Source organism: Felis catus, chromosome E1, assembly GCF_018350175.1.
Source record: "Felis catus isolate Fca126 chromosome E1, F.catus_Fca126_mat1.0, whole genome shotgun sequence".
NCBI lineage: Eukaryota > Metazoa > Chordata > Mammalia > Carnivora > Felidae > Felis > Felis catus.
Window position 1 is genome coordinate 46,647,232 of NC_058381.1, and position 23,177 is coordinate 46,670,408.

The following is a 23,177-nucleotide window of genomic DNA, read 5'->3' on the forward strand; positions in this document are numbered from 1 at the left end:
AATGGGGAGGTCTGGGGGGACATGCTGGCTGCCCCTTGCTTCCCATCTCACTGTGGGCAGGAAGGGCCCGGGGCCCAGGGGTGGACCCTTCCACCCCCCCCCCCAGGCTGCTGAGTTTGGGGGCTCCTGAGGAGGCGGCACGGGGGTGGGGATGGGCAGAATGTGCCGTTGTGTGTGTCTGGTCTGAGTCCTCTTCCCTGGCTGGCCCACCAGCCGTATCTCAGGGAGCCCCACTCACCTCCCGGGAGTCCACAGCTGCATACATGATGTCCATCCAGCCCTTGAAGGTGGCCTGTGAGAGTGTGGTTGGGCGTGAGGGGAGGGGCTGCTTCCTGTTTCCACCATCCATAAGTCTCCCTCCTCACCCCTGTCTGGTCCTCCCCAGAGCCCCAAGGGGCAGGCGTCAAATAGAGACCAGAGTGGTCTAGATAGTACGTCAGGGTCCCATAGCACCAGAAACAGGGTGGGCGGCCTCCTAACAAGGAGCAGTGGGCTTAGGGACAATGACAGTCTAGGAGCACCTCCATGCCAGTTTCATGCAAGGGCAGCAGGTTACACTCACCACCTGCAGGAGGGAGAGGTAGCCTAGACCCACATTGTCATAGTTGACTTTGACGTTGAGCCAGCGGACCTGGCCTGTGTGCATCAGGCTTTCACACTCAGACTTGTTGTTGACCTCAGAGACGTCAAACCTCTCAGAGGTGGTGGTATTGATGCAGTAGTAGAACTTGCCAGCAAACAGGTTGACGCCCATGATGCTGAAGATGAGCCAGAAGATGAGGCAGACAAGCAGCACGTTCATGATGGAGGGGATGGCTCCCAAGAGGGCATTCACCACCACCTGGGGGACCGGGGGAAGGGGTCATTGCCAGGTCTTTACCCAATCCCCTTTAGGACAGGGCCCTCCACCTACACTAACAAGGGGACCAGACAGGGCTGGGCATTGTTATTCAGGGACAGCTTCCTGGAGGAGGGTTGATCTGAGCCAGGCCAGGGGGAGAAGTCTGCTGGGCTGTATGTTGGGGGTGGGGGTGGGTGATGGGGAACTGAAGAGTAGGGTTGGGGGTGCTGCTGGCCTAGTGGTTGAAGAGGGCTCTCTGCTTGGCTGGAGCCATCAGCCCAGAGTCAGGGCACTAGGCTTCTCTGGAAGCAGCCTGGCCACGGGTCACTAGGCAGGAGACAAACACTCCTTCCTCAGCCCCCATAGGAAACTCAGCCCCCGTGACCCGGCCCCCTGCTCATCTGCTCATAGCATTAGAGACACAGACACAGAAAAGAAGCCACTGGGGTCTTCAAAGCAGAAGGAACCTGAGACTGGAGCCCTGTGGCCAGGGCTGGCCACACAGGCCAACCTCACTATGTCAGGCCGGGCTAAATCTGAGAGCTGTCCTTTTTCAAGGAGAGGCTCTTTATGACCTCCAGATAGAGTAGGTGGCACAAACCTGGTGATGCCTGGGGTAGCTCTATTCTTGGCTGCATGACCATGGGCAGGCCATTTCCCCTCGGTGGGAAAGGGTCCCTGGTTTTGGTGGGGTGGGGGTGGTTGGGGAGGTGTCCAGCATTGGCCAGCCCCTTGCATGAACAGGAGGGAGTCACTCGGGCTGAGTGCACTACTGGCCTACAACCAGCTGCTTCACAGAAGTTTGTCCCTCTGAGTGGGTTTTATTCCCAACAGACCTCTCTTGGCTGGGGAAATCCCATTTGTCTTGGCCAAACCCTGTATTTACTGTCACTTCTATTCTCAAGGGCCTGAGGGAAGGACGGCCAGGCACAAGTACCTGCCGGCTCATCCAGGTCTCAGAGCCCTGGCAGGCCCCAGTCTGAGGCTGGGAGGGACACCTGTACACCCCAGACCTGCTTTCCCTCTTCTCTCAGGCCTCGGTGCCCTCATGGCCCCTCCTGGGAGCTGATGCAGTCTCTGCTGCCTCCCAGTGATGGCAGAGATAAGCTACGGAGGGGCACTTGGGTGGTGTGGGATGTCTGGGGGCCCTCAAGTCTGGCCTTCAGCAGAGCCCAGAGCCCAAGGCCTCTCCTTCCCCAGTCATGGCTGGAGTATAGACCTGCGCCCCCTGCACCTTGCCCTGCGCTGGCTGCTCCCCTGATCCCTAGCCTACTCAGAGTCCCCCTCAGTACCCACCCTCATGCCCTCAAATCGGGACAGCGCCCTCAGGGGACGCAGGGCTCGCAGCGTCCTCAGGGATTTGATGGGTCCCAGCTCCGAGTAGCCCAGCCAGTTGGCCACCAGGCTGATGATGGAGACCTGCAAAGGGAGGGTGGGGTGATCAGGAGGTGCAGGGCCTTAGAGTCAGGGCTCCCTAAGGTCCTTGGCCACAGGAATGCTTCTGGATCTGGCCACGGGGCTGGGGGGTGGGGGGCACACTCACATCCACAATGAGGAAGTCAAGCCAGCACCAGGCATTGGTGAAGTACACCTTGAAGCCGTAGGCCACCCACTTGAGCAGCATTTCCAGGATGAAGATGTAGGTGAAAACCTTGTCGGCATACTCCAAGATGGTGCGGATGGTCCGCCGCTGCTCGATGTAAATGTCCTCGAAGGCCTGGGGGCACCAGCACAGCCAGGGGTGGCCGGGGCCAGGAGGCTGGGGCAACAGCCACGCCCCCCCCCCAAACCTGCCCTATGCTGCTGCCTCCCAGCAGCACTGGGGGCCAGGCCAGGGGCAGGCTGCTGGCTTCTCGCAGACTCCCCGGGCCCACCGTGGGGGCAAGTGAGCTCTCCCACGGGGAGGAGCCCTTCAGCTCCCCTTCCCCAGGGGCAACACTCAGTCATCTGCTCGGAGGGACTTCACAGTGCCACATCTTCAACCCTGGCCCCCTCCCCCCACCTCAACATTCCCAGGGCCTTCCCGCCTCTGCGCTGGTTGGCACCTGTTGCTGGGGTGCACCGGAGCTGGACCCCATCTGTCGCTATAAGAAAATTCACACATTCTACCTCATATCCTGCAACCACGGGTAGGTCATTTTAGGATTCTCTGGGTCCCAGACTGCCCAGGTCTCGTCCCTCCCACGGTGTGGAAAGGAGGGAGCCCTGGGAGGTCCTCTGCCCATACCCGTCCCCAGGGCCGTGCCTACCAAGGCCCCGCTGCTGAGCAGGATCATGAAGACAATGAAGGTCTCGAACCAGTTATGCTCGACGATCTTGAAGCAGGCCCTGCGGAGGGTCCACCACATCTTCCCGCGGCCCTGGGAGATGTCCACGTAGAGGAAAGGGCAGCGTTGCACACAGGCTGGGGGAGGGAAGGGGGCAAGGGCGCCATGTCACAGGACTGGGGGCGGCCTCTGGACGCACAATCAGCGTGTTCCCACCACCTTCCCAAGTGCAGCCGTCCTCATCTTCTCCGCCTCTCCCAAGCAGCCTTAGGCTGCCCAGCCCAGCCCCAGTGTTTCTGCAGGGCTATCTCCTGAAGGGCTGGGCAGGCCTCTCCCCGGATGAGGCCAAGGAGGAGACCGGTCTTAAAGCAGCCATTCCCAGGCACTTGCTTTGGGCTGGGTCACACTCAGAGCCCTGTGGAGATTCTGCAAGGCAGTCCTCAGGGGCTGCGTGTACTTGAGGTTCAGGGGATCAGGGGCTGGGAGGCATCCCAGGCTCTGACACCCCTCCTTGGGGTTGTATTCCCTCTGGGGTGTGTCAGAACAGGCAGCATCAGGTGTGGGGGGGAAAAGGCTCTGCATGGTTTCCGTGATGCACAGGATCCTGAGATGTCCTCAAGGGCACAATTGGCTGTGGCCGGGCCAGGGCTGTTGTCCACCACCACCCCCCCGCCCCAGGCCCCTGGCATGGCCTGTCCCTTCCAGGGGCTGCCGGGCTGGGGGAGGCACCAGGTGAGGTGGGGGGTGCATGCACACAGGCTTGTCCTCACCCTCTGTGAAGCACTCCTCAGGCTGCTCCCCTTCGGGGTTCTCTTCAGCCTGCTCCTCGGGGTCTTCCTCGGGGGGCTTATAGTCGGCGGTGCTGCAGACGGAGGAGTTCCCATCGAGGGGCTGCGGTGGCTGCTGCAGGGGCCACAGGGTCACATGACCCCCGGGTCCTCCCACCAGGTGCGCGGAGGAGGTCAGGATGGGAGACCAGGAGGCAGAGGAGAAAGAGGGGGTGGAGCAGACCTACTCATTCATTCATCATTCTTTCATTCATTCATTCATTCACTCAACCCTGGATTATAGAGCCAGCACTGCGGCCCTTGCAGGAGAACCACAGTGACCATGGCCCTTAGATGTGGATCAGGGCAGGGCTGAGGCCTGGGAAGGGATGGTGAGAGCACAAGGAGGCAGGGGAGGGCCTCAGGTAAGGGAGGAGGCTGGAGACAAGCAGGCTGGGGGGTGGCTGAGCCAGGCTGGGGGTCCTAGGAGGCACAGGGTGGGATAGTAGAGGAATGAGAGGCCTGAAGGGACTTTTGAGGGAGCAAGAAAGGGGCCGGGATGGCACTGGGGCTGCCATAGCCTGCAGGTGTGAAGGTCTAAGCCTTCCCATTCCCAGGGTCTGTTGGGCTGAGGAATCCAGAAAGAAAGGAAAACTCTCCTCAGCTGAAGCTCCAGCCTGGGGCCAAAGGAACCTGGGGGTGGGAGTGGGGGGTGGGGAGGCTGGTGCCCTGGCCTGGCCGGGGCTCTGCCACATCCTGCTGGCACTGTCCCAGGCCAGGCTCCTAGCCCTAGGCTCCCTCCTCAAGGGGACCCCTTCATGGCTGGAGATGAGGCCCCTGAAGGCCCCTGCAGGCAGCTTGGGGGGCAGTTCTGGATCCAGAATGGTGACCAGAAAATTACAGAGGTCCTTGTGCCCAGTTGACAGAAAGAGAAACTGAGGCAGACATTAGTTCACGCACTGAGTCATTTGTCCTGCCTGTGTGTCCCAGCTGCCACAATCCCCCTTGGAGCCATGCTTGCCCCTCTCAGAGTCCCCAGAGCCTTGGCCCTCCAAGCTCTCCAGCACTCCCCCACCCCCGCTCCTCATACCGAGGTTGGTGCCACATTTCCCTGGGTATTTATAGCTTGGCAGGCATACGGCCCCCTGGTAAGTCAGCATGCCACATATTTAGGGGGAATAAGGAGTCAAGAGCTTTTAGGGCAAAGTTCTTTCAGGCTCCAGTACCCAGCCAGGCCTAAGGCCGATAGGGTGGGGGTGGGCAGGGGGCTCTGCCCTAGCTGATCTGCTAGCCCTTCCCCTGCCAGGCGAGGGGAAGCCTCGGGGCTCAGAACCAGCTCCCCAGTGAGGTCCAGGCAAGGCCCTAGCCTCAGCCTGAGCTTCTGGGGCATGACTACCAGTCCCTCTGTCACCCCTGCAAGGGAGGGGCAGGAGGAAGGGGCATCTCCTGGGTGGGTGGGTCAAGGCTCCTGCTGAAACTGTGCCCAGCCCTCTGCTCTCCTTATATCCAACCTGATTGGCCCCCAACCCCCTCCACCCCTCAGACCTCAGACCCAGCACTTTGGCCCACACTGGGAGATTGGGACTAGCCCCAGTGGGGACTAAACAGAAACACATGATAATGGCAAGGACTTCAAGCCCAGAGGGGGATTGAGAGACGCCTCTGGGATCCCAATCCTGGAGCTAAGGTGTCACAGGTAAGAACATCCTGTCCAAGAGCACCACCTGCTGGTGAGATGGGGCCCAGGTGGCACTGCGGAGCGAAGGGACACTAGGGAAGGACAGTCAGGGCCCATCAGAATCACCGTATTGACAGCAGTAACAGCAGTCACCAGGCACAGAGAGCGTGCCATGTGCTTTATACACAGCATCTCACCAAATGCTCGCCGAGGGAGGTGCCATTACCCTCATTTTACAGATGGAGAAAGTGAGGCTCAGAGAAGAGTTGGGACTTGTCCAAGGTCACACAAAGTTTGAAGCCATATCTATCTCACCCCTGACCCCGTCAAGCCAGGCCCCGTGATGGGCTTACCTTGCCATCCTCCGGCTCCGAGAAAGTGTCGGTGTCCTCCTCCGTGGGCATCTCCAGGTCGGACTCCTCGGAGGCGATGGGCACGTGAATGGTCAGGTAGGGGTTGTTGATGAAGTTGAGGTGATCCAGCTCAATGCTGGGGGGAGAGCCGTCCACCAGGCCCACGTGGCTCAGGATGTGATTGTCCTTCTTCAGGTCCTTGTCATCCTCCTCGGGCGGCGGCTCCTTCTTCTCATCCTCCGAGGCACTCTCCCCAGCCTCCTCTGCCGCCCCGGCCTCCTCGGGCCCCCCGAGGCTGAGCATGATTTCCTTGGGGCTCAGGATCTTGCCGCGCAGCAGCCCCAGGAGAAAGGCTTTGGCAAAGCCGATGCCCCACTTGATGCGCCCAATGGCGATCTGCAGGTTGTTCATCTCGCCGTCCTCATCTGAGGCTGCCAGGCTGTCGGCGCTGAAGGAGCTCAGCAGCAGAGCCAAGAAGAGGTTCAGGACCTGGGGGGCAGAGGTTGGAGGAAGCTCAGCTCAACCCCCGGGCCCGTGAGGGTGCCGCCTTCGGCCAGCCTGAGGGGCCTCAGGCCTCCAGACCAGAAGGGCCACATGCTGGGCGTTTAAAAGAATATTACCTAATGGGATTCTCACAGCTGCTTGGGGAAGTGAGGAGTGTTACTATCGCCCCGCTTTGTAGATAAGGGAACTGAGGCTTAGGCGCACGATAGGATTCCGTAAGACCATGGCAGAGGCAGGATTTGGGGAGGCCCACTGGGTGACAGGGACTCTTTCCATGATCCTGTCTTCTAACTCCACTGCTGGGGAATGCAGAACAAAGAACAGAGCTCATGTCTCTGAGTTTCCAAGGACTTATTGAGACCCTGAATCTGTTGAGCCTTCTTTTTTCTGTCTGGTTTATTTATTTATTTATTTATTTATTTATTTTTAATGTTCATTTACTTTTGAGAGACAGAGAGTCAGAGAGACAGAGTGGGGGTGGTGGAGGGGCAGAGAATCCGAAGCAGGTTCCAGGCTCCCAGCTGTCAGCACAGAGCCCAGCACAGGGCTTGAACCTGTGAACCGCGAGATCATGACCTGAGCCAAAGTCAGACGCTTAACTGCCTGAGCCACCCAGGCGCCCCTTTTTCCTGTCTGTTAATAGAGGCTGTGCTCCCTGGTGTTCATAGCCCTGTACCCTATTGCTCTGGGAAGGGCATTTGACCTACTGTTATTCACCCCCTTCTCTTTCTTTGGGATTCCCTGCTCCACCTAGTTTTCTTCCCATATTCCTATTGAAGGCCTTAAGAGGCGACTGGTCTACCCCTCTGGTCTCTAGCTTTATTTTTCAGGGACAGGCATGTGCTGAGTCTCTCCCACTGCGGTGTCGTGGCTCTCCAACCTAGCAGAGACAGACATTCGATCAGTGCCATGAAGGCGATGCAGTGGGTTTTCATGGCAGTAGAGATGGGGCCGCACAGGCTTTGAAACCATGCTGCTCGGGGTAAAACCCCAGTTTACTAGCTGTGTGTCCTGAAGCAAATCATATCACTGCTCTGTACCTCGGTTTCCTCATCTGTATGATGGGGGTGATTCCAGTGCCCACTTCCCGGCATTGTTGTCAGGATTAAAAGATCAACAGAGCACACAGTAGGCACTCAAAACTTGTTGGCTGTTACGCGTGCCATGACAGAAGGTACAAGGTACACAGAAGACTATGGTTAACTCTGAGGCCAGCTCAGCATATTATTAATAAGGAGACTGAGTCCCAGCGTGCTGGAGTGACTTGCCCTACGACACACAACACAACCAGGACTAGACCCAGGCTTCCAGTCATTGCACATCTTTAGAGGACATCATTCGTTTAGGCCAAAGTGTGAATGGTAACCTCAGAAGTTGCACAGTATGGGGTGGCCCTACCATCCACCACTCTATCCCCCCGCCCCCAGGGAACGAGGAGGAAGGTGAAGTTCAGCTGGGGTGGCAGGCCTGGGTCGTACCGGGGGCCTTGGGTCAGGGCTTGGTGTGTGAGTGGAAACGAAAGAGTAGGGGAGCCTGTACATGTCCATCTGCCACCCTTGACCAACTTCGCCATGCGTCTCTCACTGCCTGGCTTTCACCGGGTCCTCCAAGGTCTTTTTATCATTGCCTTAAAAATCATGTTAGGATAATATCTTTAATGTGTGTGTGTGTGTGTGTGTGTGTGTGTGTGTGTGTGTGTGTGTATACATACATAACTCTCTGGGGGAGAACATGCGAGGGGGATTCCTCCCCATCTCTATACTCCCTAGAGACTTTTCTGCTTCTGCCCCCAACCAAAATTTATTGGTCTTTCTTTCCCTTTGTCGGGGGGAAGCATCCAGTTGCCAGAAACACATCTGAGATGGGAATTAGCTGCTCTCTGGGTCAGCAGGGTTTGCACACGGCTCCTTCCTGGGACAGAAATAGCTGCCTCGGGCAAGGCGTGGGGAGGAGGGCTGGAGGGAAGGGGGATGGACACCATGTTCCCCCCAGGGGCTCTGAGGGGTGGGTTACCTATGACCTCGGTCATTTCCTCTTCTTCACAGTAACCCAGAGGAAGTGCTCAAGCGCCATGATGCAGGGGACATGGGTCCCCACACTCTCTGGCAGGATGCCGCAGTGTCCTCTGGCAGACATCACCTCCCATGAGGCTGGGGGGGGGGGGGCAGTGGGCGGGGACAGTGCCGCCTCCCTGGGCCGCTCCACTCCCTCTGAGCAGAGTGAGAGAGCCACAGAGCTGGGCTGGAAAAGGGTATCAGTGGCGTGTGTGCATGTGTGTGTGTGCATGTGTGTGCGTGTGTGTGTGGTGGGGGTGAGAGTGACATGCACACAAAGGCAGTGCAGTGGTTCCAGACTCTGGAGCCACACTGCTTGGGTTCAAATCCTGTGCAGGTTCCTAGCTTACCTCCCTGAGCCTTTGCTTCCCCATCTACAAGACAGAGATAAAACAGCATGTCCCCACCGGGCGGTGGCGAGCATTTAGAGAGATACACAGAAAGCGCTCAGAATGCTAGACAAATGTAAATAGAGGTCAGTCGTCACCGTTGTTATTGCTGGTATTGACACCATCATTCTTACCACTGCTGCTATTACTGATGTTGTTGGCATGACATAGGCCCAGGTTCCAGTCTGGGCTCAGTTTCACACTAGCTGTGTGGTTCCAGGCTGTGCCTCCTCGGAGCACAGCACCAACGTTACCTGCCTCCCAGGGTTGTGGAGAGCATTAGGGATAACGCATGTAAAGCCCTTTGTGCAGGGACCGGCACATGGTAGGAGCCTAATACTTGGGGGTGTGATGCCAACGGCGGGTACCTAAACCACCACTCCCTCTTCCCCCACAGGCCTGTAACGTTTGGACTCCCCTGGCCTTGTAGACCATGTGCTTTGGTGAGCACTCAGACCATCCTGTGAAATGGGTCATCACCATCATCGTCCCCATTTTCCAGATGAGAAAAACTGAGGCCAGAGAGAGGTTAAATAACTTGCTCAAGGTCTCCTAGTCAGTAAGTGGCAAAGCAGGGGCTTGGAATGTTTTTGAGTTTACACACATTCAGACAGAAACCCACAGCAGACCCTTTTGGTCACCCTAGCCTCTTAAACTTACCTTCACAAACTTCTCAGACCCAGCTACCCCCTCCGCAATCCTGCCTCGAAGTTCTGATGGGGCATCTTCTGTCTCTCTGCAAGCCCTCGACAGCCAGCCTGGGTTCTCCTGCCTAGCTCTCCCTGGGGGCTCAGGACCTCGTCCCATGGTCTCTTCCCCAGTGGAGGTGACACCCCTCCCCATCGGTCTACCCCTGCCCCCAGACAGAGCTCAGCGATATCTGAGAAGCGCTGACCCAGCAGCCCAAGGATTCCTCAAGACTTTGCGGAACGTGGGGACGTGTGGCTTCCTACCCCGGTTGCCCAGGGCAGTGTCGGCCGCTGCAGGGGGCAGCCAGGCACAGCAGTCCTGGCAGGAACACCACCCACCCCGACCAGGGGAGGAGTCATGGGTGTCAGGACGAGGAGACACGCCTTCCCAGGCCCTACCACAGAAATGCTGGTCACGGCCCCCACCCTTGTGCCTCGTGGCCTCCTGCAGCTCCTCCTCTGTGCCAGCCCCACAGGCCAAGCCCTGAGCCACAGAAAGCGGCAGGATGGAGGCAGTTTATGCCATCTCTGGATTCTCCCTGCTCCCGGGTGATTCCAGGAACGGAGAGGGGTGAGCCGGTGGGAGAAGGACAGGAGGCCCAGAAGTTCTGGTGCCAACCCTACGTGGCGCCTTCCTGCACACTGTCACAGTCAAGCCTTGCAGCCTCCCCGTGAGGTGCCCGCCATTTTTCTTCCATGTGAAGTCAGAGAAACCAGCTGACCAGAGAGCAGTAACTTATTCAAGGTCACACAGATGACAACGGAGCTGGGACGGGAGCGTGGGTCTGACTCCAGTTATCATGTTACTTTGTCCCAAACACTAAGTTTCAACAGTACTATTCACAGTGTGGTCTCTGCACCGGCAGCAGCCGCATTCGTTAGAAATGCAGATTCCCAGGCCCTGGCTCAGAGCTGCTGAATCGCTCTGCGGGAGTGGGGCCAGGCATCTGGGTTTTAAGAAACTCCCAGGTGATCCTCAAGCAGGTCAAAATTAGAGAGCCACTGGGTTAAACCATATAAAATTGCCTTCTTGGGTGGGAGAGGTAGGACACAGGCAAGTATTAGGGATTTCATACAGTGTGACCACATGGGGAAAAAAAGTCCTTGAAGGACAGCCCGATTAAAGGAAACAAAGCGTGGGGGGTGTTAAGAGTCTGACTCTTGATTTTGGCTCAGGTCATGACCTCACAGTTCATGAGCTCGAGCCCCATGTCGGGCTCTGTGCTGCCAGTGCAGAGCCTGCTTGGGATTCTCTTTCCCTCTCTCTCTGCCTTTCCCCTGCTTGCTCTCTCAAAAATAAATTTTAAAAAAATAAAGGAAAAGGATATGCGTGGGTTTCCCGGGTGGGGGTGGGGGAGCCACCCAGTGGGCGTAACTCACCACTAGGTTGCCGATGACCATGACCATGAGGAAGACGGTGAGGCACATGGCCTGGCCGGCCACCTCCATGCAGTCCCACATGGTCTCGATCCACTCCCCGCACAGGATGCGGAAGACGATGAGGAAGGAGTGGAAGAAGTCGTGCATGTGCCAGCGGGGCAGGCTACAGTCCGCGGCGATCTTGCACACACACTCCTTGTAGCTCTTGCCGAACAGCTGCATGCCCACGACGGCAAAGATGAACACGATGATGGCCAGCACCAGCGTCAGGTTGCCCAGCGCGCCCACTGAGTTGCCGATGATCTTGATGAGCATGTTCAGCGTTGGCCACGACTTGGCCAGCTTAAAGACACGCAGCTGCCGGGCAGGGGGAGGGCAGGGGACAATGAGGCCCAGGGACCCCCGGCCCAACCGGAGGGAGCTGCATCTTTAGGAGAAAGAACTCTCCCATGAGTGATCTGAGGCCTCAGTCTGCCTCTCTATTAAATGGGAATACTCGTATCCGATCACCTCATCCTCTTTATGTGTTCAAAAGAAAGAGTCGCTCATCTCTTAAAGATACAGACTGAAGTATTTACAAGTGACACTGTGTCAGGAGTTGCTTTCACCTACTTCCCCTCCCCCCCAGAAGTGGGGGACGGATGGAACATGAATGACAGAAGGTTAATGGCCATTGGGGTAGGTGACAGGTACACAGAGGTTCATTATACTCTATACGTTTGTGCATGAACGAATGGCCCCATAATGAAGTTAAAAAAATACAGAAGCACTCCTATAGGGTGGTGGACAGGATACTAAATTGGACTCCCAGTTCCACTACTGATGCTTCCTGAGTCCCAGGCTTCAGGTCTGCAATATGGTCCCTGCTCCACTGTCACCCAAGGTCACTAGGGCTCAGCTCCTGGGGCTGTCATTTCGGCCCCCGGCAGCCATCTGTGATAAGGGGGGGTGCTCTCTCTCTCCCCATTTCTAGTGAGAGGGGTTCCTAGTGTTCTGAGAAGCACAAGTGGCTTCTTGGGGATCTCTCCTCTGACCCTCCTGGCACCCCCACCCCACCCCTCCTCAGCCTGGCCCCGGGGCCTCACGCACCAGCCGAAAGGAGCGGAGCACGGACAGTCCCTGCACGTTGGCCAGGCCCAGCTCCACCAGGCTGAGGGTGACGATGATACTGTCGAAGATGTTCCAGCCCTGCTGGAAGTACTCGTAGGGGTCCAGGGCGATGAGCTTCAGTACCATCTCTGCTGTGAAGATGCCTGTGAAAACCTGTGGGGTGGGTGCCATCCGCGTCACAGAGCCTCAGGGAGCCCGGGGCTTTGGAGTCTCCCCGTGACTTCCACCTCCTGGCAGAGCCCGCGGGGCCTGAGGGGGGCGGTCCAGAGCCCTGAGTGGGCGGGGGGGGGGGGCAGGCAGCGGGACCCACCGCCCACGTGTGTGTGGATGCGAGTGAAGAGTGCAATGGCCAGGCCACAGAGCAGAGACAGACCCGAACCCATGCACTTCTGGCCTTGTGACCATGGGCCAGTCACTTAACTTCTCGGGGCCGACCTCCACCACAGTACTTAGAACTCATAGAGCACTCTGTGGTTCACATCATGACCTCACTGGTGTGCCTCTCCCTATGCAGTTGGGAGTGACTGTCACTTGTCCCAGAGATGAGAACTCTGAGAGAGTTGTCTCAGAGAGAGAAACAGCAAGTGCTCACTCCTGCCACCCATCCGGGAACGAGTCAGATCTCAAAGTCAGGTGTTGGGGTGCTTAATTCAGTCTTCCTGTCTCTACACCCTACCCTCTCTACCCTGACTGGCAGGGGTCCCAGAACTCAGCAAATCTCAGTGGACTCAGAAGTCTATGGTAGGGGCCAAAAGGGGGCGAGGTCAGGGATCCATGGGAAGACCAGAGTTGCTCCCCACAAACCTGGCACAGGGGTGCACGGGCTGCCTAGCCTCTGAAAGCGCCCTGGGCATGGCCCCCTCCTGCCGGGCACCAGCTGCCCTGGTCCACAGCCTGCCTGTGCACATGCTGAGCCCCTCCCAGTAGCTGTCCCTGGCCGTGGCAGGTGCCCAGACGGCAGCAGAGTGTGGGCAGGGGGTGAGCAGGCAGCGGGCGAGGCCCATCACGCACACCCCAGCAGCTGCACGCCCAGAGCACGCCCTTGCCCCTCCAGCCCAGCCTGGCATGGCTGCCACAGGCATCTCCATGGGATAGAAGTGCCCGCCTCGCACAGGCTGGGAAGTCTAGGGTCTGATGCCCATGCCACCCACACAGTCTTCCTACTGCTGCTGGCCCCCAAATTTTATTCTCCCTGGGCTCCCCACACCCTCGGGGTGGGGAGAACATCTTGCCCATCTGCCATCTGGAAAAATGTCTAAGGGAATTGGGAAGGGCGGGGCAGGGCTGGAGGATGAGGCGGCTTTTTCCCTTTGTCAGGCTCCATGGAGACTGGAAACGAGGTGATAATGCTCCTAATGGGCAGGGATAAGCGGGCGGATCAGTGTGTGTCAACAATAGCGGGGCAGGAAAGGCCGGAGGGGAGCTGGCCTGACCATGCTGGAGAAATGGTAGTGGGCAGGGGGTTAGGGTTGGGGTACTATGCCCTGGGGCCTCTTGGGCCTGGGTGCCCATGGCTATACGCCCCCACTTTCAGGTCTCTTGGTCCCTCTTAGGCCCACAACAACCTCTGAAAGTGGAGACCTGTCAACCATTCCCCCACCTCTGCCTCTAGGGCATGCATGACCTAGACCCCAGATCCCCTGACTCTGGGTCCTAAAATGTCCAGCACTTCATCCCTACTCTCTCTGCCTGCAAATACCCTAAAACCCAAACTCCACGTCCCATGGATCACCCCATATATCTCCCTGTACATCAGCTCATGCCCCCCCTATGCTGGGAAAATGACCCTTGTATGCCCCCCAATAGTGCCACGTATTTCCAAACAAACAGCCCAGCTGGCCCCATAGGGCCCTGTGGCCCCTCTCCTGTCCTGCGTGGGAGAGATACCTCTCCCTGTCCCCTCCCTACCAGGTTGCCCACGGTGAGCACGTTGTCAAACTCCTCTGTCATGGGGTAATGCTCCATGGCCATGAAGAGGGTGTTGAGCACGATGCAGATGGTGATGCCCAGGTCCACAAAGGGGTCCATGACAATCAGGTGGATGATGTTCTTGAACTTCACCCATGGGGTGCAGCAGTTCCATATGAGCACTTTGTGGGCACACTTGTACCACCATGGTGGGCACTTCTGGTGGGCCTCTTCCAGCTCTGGGAACAGGGTAGAAACACACCTGATGAGGATCCCACCCATGTCCTCCTTCCCGGGCCTGTATCTTAGGTCCCACCTTCTAGGCCTGCCCCTTGAACTCCACCTCTCCAACCCATAGCCTTCAGCCAGGCCTACACCAAGCCCCTCTCTCACCCAGTCACCCTCAAGACCTGCCCCTGCAGGCCCCACCCACAGGGTCCAACCCCCAAAGCCCTGCCCATTTGCTCTGACCCTCAAAACTCCACCCCTTTAGCCAGGCTTGTCTGAAGCCCCTTCTCTTAAGGCTCCACCTGCAGCTGCTCCTTCTCGGGGCCCCCACCGCACAAAGCCTGCCCCTCAATGACTCTCACTCCCTGACGGAGGTCTGGAGCTGTGATCTCTGGCTGGGCGCGAGGGTCCCTAGGGAGAGGTGGGAGGCCACTGTAGAGGGCTGGGTCCCATTCCACCTGCTGCTGGCCAGGGCCACTCGGGAGCAGACCGAGGTTCCCCCTGAGGGCTCTCCCTCCCATTCCCAGTAAAGCTGACACCACCAGAGTGTCTCCAGCCAGTCTGTCCTTTCCCACCACAGTGGCTTTCTGGAATCACTGTCTATTCTTGCCACCTTAGCACTAGAACGCTGTTAGGCCCATGGATAAAGCTGCCCTTCCTCCTGGCCTTCAAGGCCTCCGTTGCCTGTGGGTGTCCTCAGCCTAGGCATGATCTCACTTTGTTACCACCAGAAGTTTATGAGCCAATAAACTCGTAGATGAGGAAAGGGGACTGGAGGGGGGGGGGCAGTCCCATGGGGACCTGGGTTTGACAGTATGACTGGGACACCCCAGGGAATTAGCAGGGAATTGGACCTCTCAAAGACTGCAGATTCTAGTCTGATGGTAACATCCCTACCCCCAAGCTGGGTGCTAGGGCAGGTGCCTCAAACAATGTCTGACACCCAAAACTTCTCACAAGGGTCCCAGCAAGGGCAGTGTTGAGTGATCTCCTCAGCCAGTGATGCTGAGCATCTCCTGGGGCATTCTCTGACAGAGCACAGATTCCTGGATGCCTGTCACACAAAATCAGGTGAGATGGTGCCCTTCAGAGGTCTGCAAAGTTCTCGGCCCTCCAAGTCCTTCCTGGCACAAGGAAGGGGAGGGGGACATGGGAAGGGGACCAGATCTCTTCTTTGTCAGATTTCCTTTATTCTTCCTTCTCTTGCTTCCTCCTTCCCTTCCCTTCACTCCCTCCCCTTTTCCCTCCCTCCCCCCTTTCCTTTCATCTATCCATACACTTATGTCTCTTCGCATTCATTAACCTTTAGCCCATCCATATATCTATTCATCCATCCATCCATCCATCCATCCATCCATCCATCCATCTATCCAACCTTCCCACCCACCTATCCATCCACCCATCCACCCATCCATCCAACCTTCCATCCATCATCCACCCATCCATCTATCCATGTTGTGTCTATCCACCCTGCCCTTGTTACCATATCCTGTTCTTTCCCTGAGACTTATAAGGGCAGTACAGGGATTTAGTATGGAGAATCTGTGACTCTACCCGGGCAGAGTTTGATCTTTGACCTTTAACTTTCACCCAGAAGACACTGAGGAGCAGGATTTCCAGTTAGCAGAACACTGGGCCTTGCTGGTTAGTATTATTATCCCGTCCTTCCCCATTGCCTTGGCAGCCCCCCAGGCTCTCCTGGAAAGCCCCAGTTCCCACAGCAGCCTGGCATTGCAGTCAGGACTGGGCCAAGCTAAGCCAGCACTATATTTATCACAGCCATTTCTTCCACACCTGTATAAAGTACTGTCCTCCCAATGCTGGGCCCAGCCAGGTCCCCATGTGCACCCCCCTACCAGGAGCCCGAGTGGCCTGACGGGCAGGACAGGCAGAACAGGATGTCTACAGGGGTGTTGAGCACTCACCTTCCATAGCATCAGAGATACCGCTATCTGCGCTGCAGCTCTGCCTTGGAGGCCCCTTCTCCCCCAGTGATGTGTCTAGGCTGCCATTGCAGTCTTTACCGTGGGCTGGGTCCCCATCTGCCTCCCCGCCTTCCAGAGCCTGGGCGGCCTTGGCCTGTGGGTCAGCAAGGGTGGTGCGCATGGAGTCCATCTCTGAGCCCGGTGGATGCACTGACTCTCAGAGTTTCTTTCCAAGTGCTTTAGGATGGGGGCCCCTCTTCTTTTCCTGCACTGAGCCCGGTGCAGTTTGGGGGGCAATCTCTGCGGCAGTGGGGCTGACAGGGTAGGGGCCGAAGTGACTGAAGACCTTCATCCCCAAAGACCCTCCATTCTCTGAAGCTTTGATTGACCCTACACTTGATGAGATGGTAAGAAATGGGCAGCTGCTCCCTGGGGCCTCATCAGGACCCACCTCTCCCTCAGCACAGACCCATTTCCTGCCCCCAAAAGAATCACAAAACCATAGATATTTGAGCTGGAAGGCTACTTCAGGTTTAACTGCTCCAGATCCCTGTTGTTCATGGGGAAACAGAGGCACAAAGCTGCAAACTACTCTTTCTACTGCCTAGACCTCCCATCCCACCAAAGCCCCCAGCCTGGGGCCTAGCGCTCGCCCTGCCTTGCAGCCTCTACCCCATGCCTCTCCCTCACCCTCCGCCTGCCCGGGAGAAGCCAGGCTGAGGGGCAGGGAGCTCCCTGGATCCTCGGCCTCCTCTCCCTGAGTTCAGACCTTCTCCAGCTCCTCCTGCTGCTTTTTGAATTTCTCCAGCATCTGCTGAAACTCTTCTTCTTTCTCCTGATCCTCAGCCAGGGTGGCCTCGTTCTGCTCTGCGTATGCCATGGCCACCACTGCCAGGATCAGATTGATGAGGTAGAAGGAGCCCAGGAAAATGATGACCACGAAGAAGATCATGTAGGTCTTCCCAGCTGCTCGGAGGGTCTAAGAGGTGGGGGGAGGAAGAGAGGGGGCGTCACACGGTACCCTGCCGGATTTCACCCACCACCCCTCTCCACATACCCATTGCCCAGATAGGTAAACAGGTCCCTCACAGAGCCTGGCGATTTGAGGACCTTGAGGCAGAGTATGGTCATCTTTGGCAGGCTAAGCCACATTCTGGGGAGCTTCAAAATATATACTTGGGATCCAGACTTCCCTGGGCTCCTGGCTCAGAGATCCCTGAGGACCTGAGATAGACATCTTGAGATCAGAGAGCCAGGATTTAAAAAATGGTGAACATGAGCTTTGGGGTCAGCTTGAATCCTACAGTTCTACGGTTCCTGGCAGCTAGTAAGAGCTCAACAAATAGTAGTTGTCATTATTACTATCGTTAATATCGTCAGTGGTAGAAACATTATCAGTGGCCAGAAGGCATTGTTGCTCTAGACTCAACCTGCCTTCCATGCAAACAGTAGAAGCTAAATAACTGTGTAAGAGCAGAGTTGAATTTCTAAGCGGCCCGACTGCTTCCTGTGAGGCCTGGGGGTCTGTGCCAGGCCCAGATCTCAGTACTTAAGGCAAAACTGGTAAAGGGAGAAAAGGCTGTGGCTCGGATGTGGGTGGGTCCCCAGTGTCAGAGGGCTCCAAGAACCTGTGTGGAGGTGGCCTTGCTCTGGGTCCCGCCAAGCCCTGAGAAGACTGTAGGGATGGGAGAGGTGGCCGTAGGGCTGAGAGGCAGGGTGGGGGCAGTTGTACCAGCTGGAAGAGGTTCTCCCAATAATCCTGTGTCATGAGGCGGAAGAGAGCCAGGAAGGCCCAGCTGAAGGTGTCATAGCTGGTGTAGCCATAGTTGGGGTTCCGCCCAGCCTTGATACACTCGTAACCCTCGGGGCAGTGCCTGGGGATAAAATGGGGTGCTGGCTTTAGGGAAGGAAGAGAATACCAGCTGAGGGACAGATGGGGGAGCCCAAGGGAAAAAAATCCTATAGTTCTGTCTGTATCCCCCAAACAGGGAAGTGTTTCAGTCATGTCCATGGGTCTTCCTCAAATTCCCACCACCCCCACGTTCCTGTCCCTAATCAGCTCCCATCTTCCAACACCCCTGGGACGGTTTTTCCCACTCCCAGTATCACTCACCCAGCATCGCTGCTGTTCCCACAAAGCAGGGCGTCATTGGCACCCTCCAGGAAATAGAAGTTCCCTTTGGGAGTCAGAGGCCACAAAGGAAACATGTCACCCACGTGGACACACTGTGGACACATGCACCCATTGCACTCCTGTGGACACATCTGTGTGGACCACATACACCAAATGGATGCTCTCTGGGTGCCCCTCCCCCTCCTCTAAGGTCTCTGGGTAGATGCACTGTAGGGATCTCGGCCGCAAGCAGTCAGCTCAGTGCCCTGCTGTGGTTGTGGCTGGGCAGTCGGGATACAGCAGGGGCACAGAGAGGCGGCAGGATCATACATGCAATGCGCATGCCTGGGGCCACCACGCACCTGCGCAGGGCCCCTGACTGAGGGGTGAGCAGGCCGGGGGGGGGGGGGGGGGGCGGGGGAGCTAGAATCCAGGGGCCAGATTGAAGAAGGGGTACCTTTCTCTAATTTGCTAGAAGGCATTGTGTAGACTAAGTGTGGCTGGCGAGACTGTGTGGCTTGCGCGTGTGTGCCCGTGAAGCATGGCATGTGAATAGGTGAGCGTGTGGGTGCCTGGTGGTGACCCTGCCAGGGTGCCAGCACATAGTGTTATGGAGGAAAACAAGGAACGTGTAGGTTAGGGAATAGGGACTATGGGCTGCTGCTTTTCATAGCAGAAGCTTTAGGATTTTCAGAGCAATTGGTCATTTACTGTCCCGCTCACCCTTCGAGAAAGGTATTGTTGTCTCAGTTTCATAGGGGAGGGTACTGAGGGTTAGGGAGACCGAGGGACGTGTCAGCGGATACCCAAGCTGGTAAGTGATGGATTTAAGCTCAGGTCTCCCTTGCTGCTTATCTCACAAGGGGCTGCCCTAGGGGCTGGGGCAGATCCCACCGGCCTCCCCCCCCCCGCATTCCTTACCTTCATCATTGATGTAGGCGTCCCAGTCAAAGGTATAGTTGCTGGCCCAGCTCTCGTGGCCCGTCCACGTCTCATTACCATACCACGTCTCGTTACCATACCACGTCTCATTACCATACCACGTATCGTTGCCGTACCACGTGGTGTTGGTGTCGTTGAAGGGTGGGGGCCAGCGCACGCACTTGTGCCGCAGGTTTCCCATGAAGAGCTGCAGCCCGACCAGGGCAAAGACACTCAGGCAGAAGACGGTGAGGATCATCACATCCGACAGCTTTTTCACCGACTGGATCAGGGCCCCCACGATCGTCTTCAGCCCTGACCATAGGGAGGAGTGTAAGAGAAGGGGGTGGGCGGGGTGATAACTCACTCCGCTATCCAATGGAGCCTCTGCCTACTGCATCTCTCCTTCAAGGCTTGAGTTACTAGGGGCACCACTTCCTTGAAGCCTTCCCGGATTAACCCCACCCTCCTCCGATCACATCCTTGATGTGGAGCCTTCGAATGGCCACAGGGCCTCAGCCACCAGAAGAATGCACTTTACATAAGGACTTTCCAGGCTGTTGCCTGACTCGTAGAGTAACACACGGGCACACGGTGGAGTTGCATGAATGTCACTAGGTCAACACTCCCAAAGTGTGTTCTACACAACACTGATCTCCCAAGCTGTGCCCTTAAAAGAAGGGGTTCAATCATGTTTGGGAAGGGCTCAGCTCTAGATTTTGCTCTTGGACAGTCACTGTAAATTATCCCATCAAAGGCTCTGACAAGTCCTACAGAAACAAGCAAAAACTTTAATACCATGTTTCCTTAACTTACTTGACAACAGAACCCCCTTTCTTTTTTCATTTTTTAAATGTTTGTTTATTTTTGAGAGAGTGAACAAGAGTGAGTGGGGGAGGGCCAGAGAGAGAGGGAGACAGAGGATCTGAAGCAGGCTCTGTGCTGAGAGCCGAGAGAGCGATGTGGGGCTCGAACTCACGACCTGTGAGATCATGACCTGAGCCAAAGTTGGACCCTCCACCACTGAGCCACTCAGGTGCCCCAGAACCCCTTTTCTTATTAACATCTAAGGAACAGCAGGGTTCACTCTGAGAAGCTCTAGACTGAGTTGGAGATAATAATATCTATATATAATATAGATATAATATATATCTATATATAATAATATTTATATATAATAATAATAACATCTCCAAACCTGCCTCTCTGGGCAAAGGCATAAAACATCTTACAGAATTCCAGGGACAGATTCCCATCATTTATAGAAGAGCCATAACTTCTTTGGGCCTAATCAGAGTGTCTCTCGCTTCCATATTAGTTCATTTCCTTATCTTAGCCTGTTGGGAAAACAGGTGCTCAACCGCCCTCTTATCAAAACACTCTGAGCTCTGAGGATGCTGGAAGTTGGCGTCGAAGAAAGGCACAGTGGCTTCCCTCGGTGGCCAGCGAGCAGTATGGCCTTTGGTAGGCACTTCCCCTCCCAGGGTCTCTCAGGGTCTCACCTTCCTCAGCCACAGTTTGAGGGGGTTGGACTAGGGGAGAACATGCCCATGTAACCCTCCTAACAACCCAATGAGTGGTGCCATTATTATCCATATTTTACAGGGGAGGAAACTGAGGCATAGACAGGTGAAACCACTTGCATAAAGCCCAAGTTAGCTAGTGAGACTTGAGCTCAGGCAGTCTGGCTCAGAGTCTGTGCTGGGCTTCCTCTCAAGTGCCCATCTTCCAGCCTCTGGCCCCTTCTCGTCCCTGGCAGTGGCGGCCTCCCTGTGTATCCAGGTTTTGGTGTGAGAGTGTTATGACCCTAGGTCAGCCTCCTGGAGCTGTGTGTCAGGTTCCAGGCCTGGGCATGGGGCGAGGCCTGCTGGCCCAGGCAGGGGGTCCCCCAGCTCTCCAGTACCTGGGATGACTGTGATGGTTTTCAGGGCCCGCAGCACGCGGAAGGTTCTCAGGGCTGAGATATTGCCCAAGTCCACAAACTCTGTCAGGTACCTGGGCAGGGGGGATGAGGTGAAGGCTGTGTCAGAGTCAGAAGTGGGTGTTAGGGCAGAAATTGCAGCTTCTCCAGGCCCAGAATGAGGATTCCCATGGAATCCTTGTGGTTGGGTTACCACAAGGGTTGGGGGAAAGGCCAGGTCAGACACCCCAAGGTTCCTGTCGGGGCCCGAGAGCTGGGAAAGACAGTGCAGGAACTTTGCTGGGCATAGTCCAGCTGTCCCAGTGTTGGAGGGCCTGTGGGACTGGGGTCCAGGGCTGCCATGTGTGTTTGCACATGCGCTGGGAGAGCCTCCAAGCCAGACTCCAGAAATGGCAGCTCCTGGAATTGGACAGCTCACTGCACACTTGCCTGTGATCCCCACGGTTCACCCCTCCCAAAGGGTCAGCCCACTCAGCTGCCCTCTTTGAAGCCTGGCCCCCTCCCCTCCCCCTCCTCAGCCTTGGGACGCCCTCTGGGCCCCGCTCACGCCATCATGATGACACTGAAGTCCAGCCAGTTCCAGGGGTCCCGGAGGAATGTGAAGTCGTCAATGCAGAAGCCTCGGGCCAGCATCTTGATGAGGGACTCAAAGGTATAGATCCCTGTGAATGTGTACCTGGTGGGGAGAGGGCAGGCAGGGGCAGGTGTGGCAACGACAGACCTCCCAGGAGGGAGGTCACAAAAATGAAATATGCCGCCCAGGGGGTTGAGGATATTGGTGAGAGGGACAATGTGCACCGCCCCGAGGGCTTACGGTGTTGATGGGGTGACAGTTATAGAGTGTGTGTCCTCCTGGAAGACAAGAGCAGTATCCTCAAAGTACAGCCCCCCGGGGTGAGCTGTGTCCCAGGCCTGGGGTTGGGGGGGCGGTGCTCCGAGAAGGGGAAGACTTACTCCACATGCTTGGACCAGGAAGGCGGGTCGCTCATGGTCATGAATACACAGTTGGTCAGGATGGTGATCATGATGAACATGCTGAACAGCGTCAGGGGGAGGGTCAAGGAAAGTGAGGGAGCAGGTGGGGAGGGGAGGTGGACGGAGGGCCTCCTCACCCACAGCACCTGGCTTTGCCCGTCCCCAACCCCTTCGTGCCCCTGCTCTCGCTCCATTTGGGCAGGATATGAGTGAATGAGCACCTTGATGGCACCACGTCTGATGATGCTGAAAGGGCTCAGCATGTAGAGAGCTGGTGTGGCAGAGAAGCGAAAGATGGCTTTGCCCTTGTTAAGCACGATGAAGGTCTGAGGCAGAGAGAGAGCTGTGAGCTGTACGGACAGGCAGACAGACGGATGATGGACAGACGGGTAGAGGGAACCCTCCTAGGCCCAGACCTTCTTGTCGCTGTAGTAGGGGTCCAGGTCCTCCAGGGGGATGCCGATGACCTCCGGTGGGGGGTCCCCGTAAATAAGGGGCAGGCTCTTGCCAGCCTCCAGGTCGCTGCGTGGCTTCCTTTCAGGCTCCTCAATCTCCATCTGCTTGTTCCGCTGCTGCCGGGCCTCCTCCTCCACTGCCCGGCGTTCTATGGCTGCCAGGGACTCCCGGGTGAAGGGGCGCAGGCTCTCAGGGCCCAGAGGCACCAGAGTGGGCAGAGATGAGCTGGCCATCCTCGCATCCTGGGCTCAGCGGCCAGGAGGGTGGCAGGTAGCCGGGAAAGCTGCTGTGCGCAGCCCCCCCGGGGAACTGGGCGGCTACCCCGCCCTGGGCCTGCTGTCCGCTACTCACCTCCTGCCTGCCCCGGAGGCCAGGCCGGAGAGGTCGGCGTGCAAGCCTTGTCGGGACTGGGAGATGCACCTGCAAGGCCTGGGTGCTGCTGCCGCACAGGTGCTGGACGTAAGCGCATCACCCCCAGCCCTGCACCACGCTCTCCCCAGCAGGGGGTTGGCTGCCCTCGGGACTGACAGCAGACCAACCTCTTCGGTCTTGAGGACTTGGGGCCAATGCCCCAGTGCCCTCAACCACTTCCTGGGTCCACGCTCCGGAACTGGGTGGCTTCAGCCTATGGGGACAGAGAGAACCACAGCTGGCCATGCTTAAGAGTGGCCTCTATTGTGTAGGGAGGTGGAAAGGAG

At 57.0% G+C, this 23,177-nt stretch overlaps 1 protein-coding gene across 3 annotated transcripts in view; it reads right to left on the reverse strand.

Annotated features, from left to right (window-relative positions):
• SCN4A (sodium voltage-gated channel alpha subunit 4) overlaps window positions 1–23,177 on the reverse strand; it is a 45,009-nt gene that overhangs the window by 5,861 nt on the left and 15,971 nt on the right. For all 3 annotated transcript variants that reach the window (XM_006940491.4, XM_006940492.4, XM_003997064.6), the window contains exons 2-21: window positions 22,440–23,104; window positions 22,231–22,349; window positions 22,003–22,092; window positions 21,596–21,724; window positions 21,031–21,122; window positions 19,128–19,442; window positions 18,207–18,270; window positions 17,826–17,967; window positions 16,863–17,072; window positions 16,094–16,247; window positions 13,941–14,179; window positions 12,012–12,185; window positions 10,923–11,279; window positions 5,907–6,395; window positions 3,879–4,011; window positions 3,091–3,245; window positions 2,385–2,558; window positions 2,138–2,260; window positions 563–841; window positions 239–292 (exon numbers count right to left, since the gene is read on the reverse strand). In XM_006940491.4, the coding sequence (XP_006940553.1) occupies window positions 239–292; window positions 563–841; window positions 2,138–2,260; window positions 2,385–2,558; window positions 3,091–3,245; window positions 3,879–4,011; window positions 5,907–6,395; window positions 10,923–11,279; window positions 12,012–12,185; window positions 13,941–14,179; window positions 16,094–16,247; window positions 16,863–17,072; window positions 17,826–17,967; window positions 18,207–18,270; window positions 19,128–19,442; window positions 21,031–21,122; window positions 21,596–21,724; window positions 22,003–22,092; window positions 22,231–22,349; window positions 22,440–22,712 (3,765 nt within the window). In that variant the 5' untranslated portion in view covers window positions 22,713–23,104. The remainder of the gene's footprint in view (window positions 1–238; window positions 293–562; window positions 842–2,137; window positions 2,261–2,384; window positions 2,559–3,090; window positions 3,246–3,878; window positions 4,012–5,906; window positions 6,396–10,922; window positions 11,280–12,011; window positions 12,186–13,940; window positions 14,180–16,093; window positions 16,248–16,862; window positions 17,073–17,825; window positions 17,968–18,206; window positions 18,271–19,127; window positions 19,443–21,030; window positions 21,123–21,595; window positions 21,725–22,002; window positions 22,093–22,230; window positions 22,350–22,439; window positions 23,105–23,177) is intronic.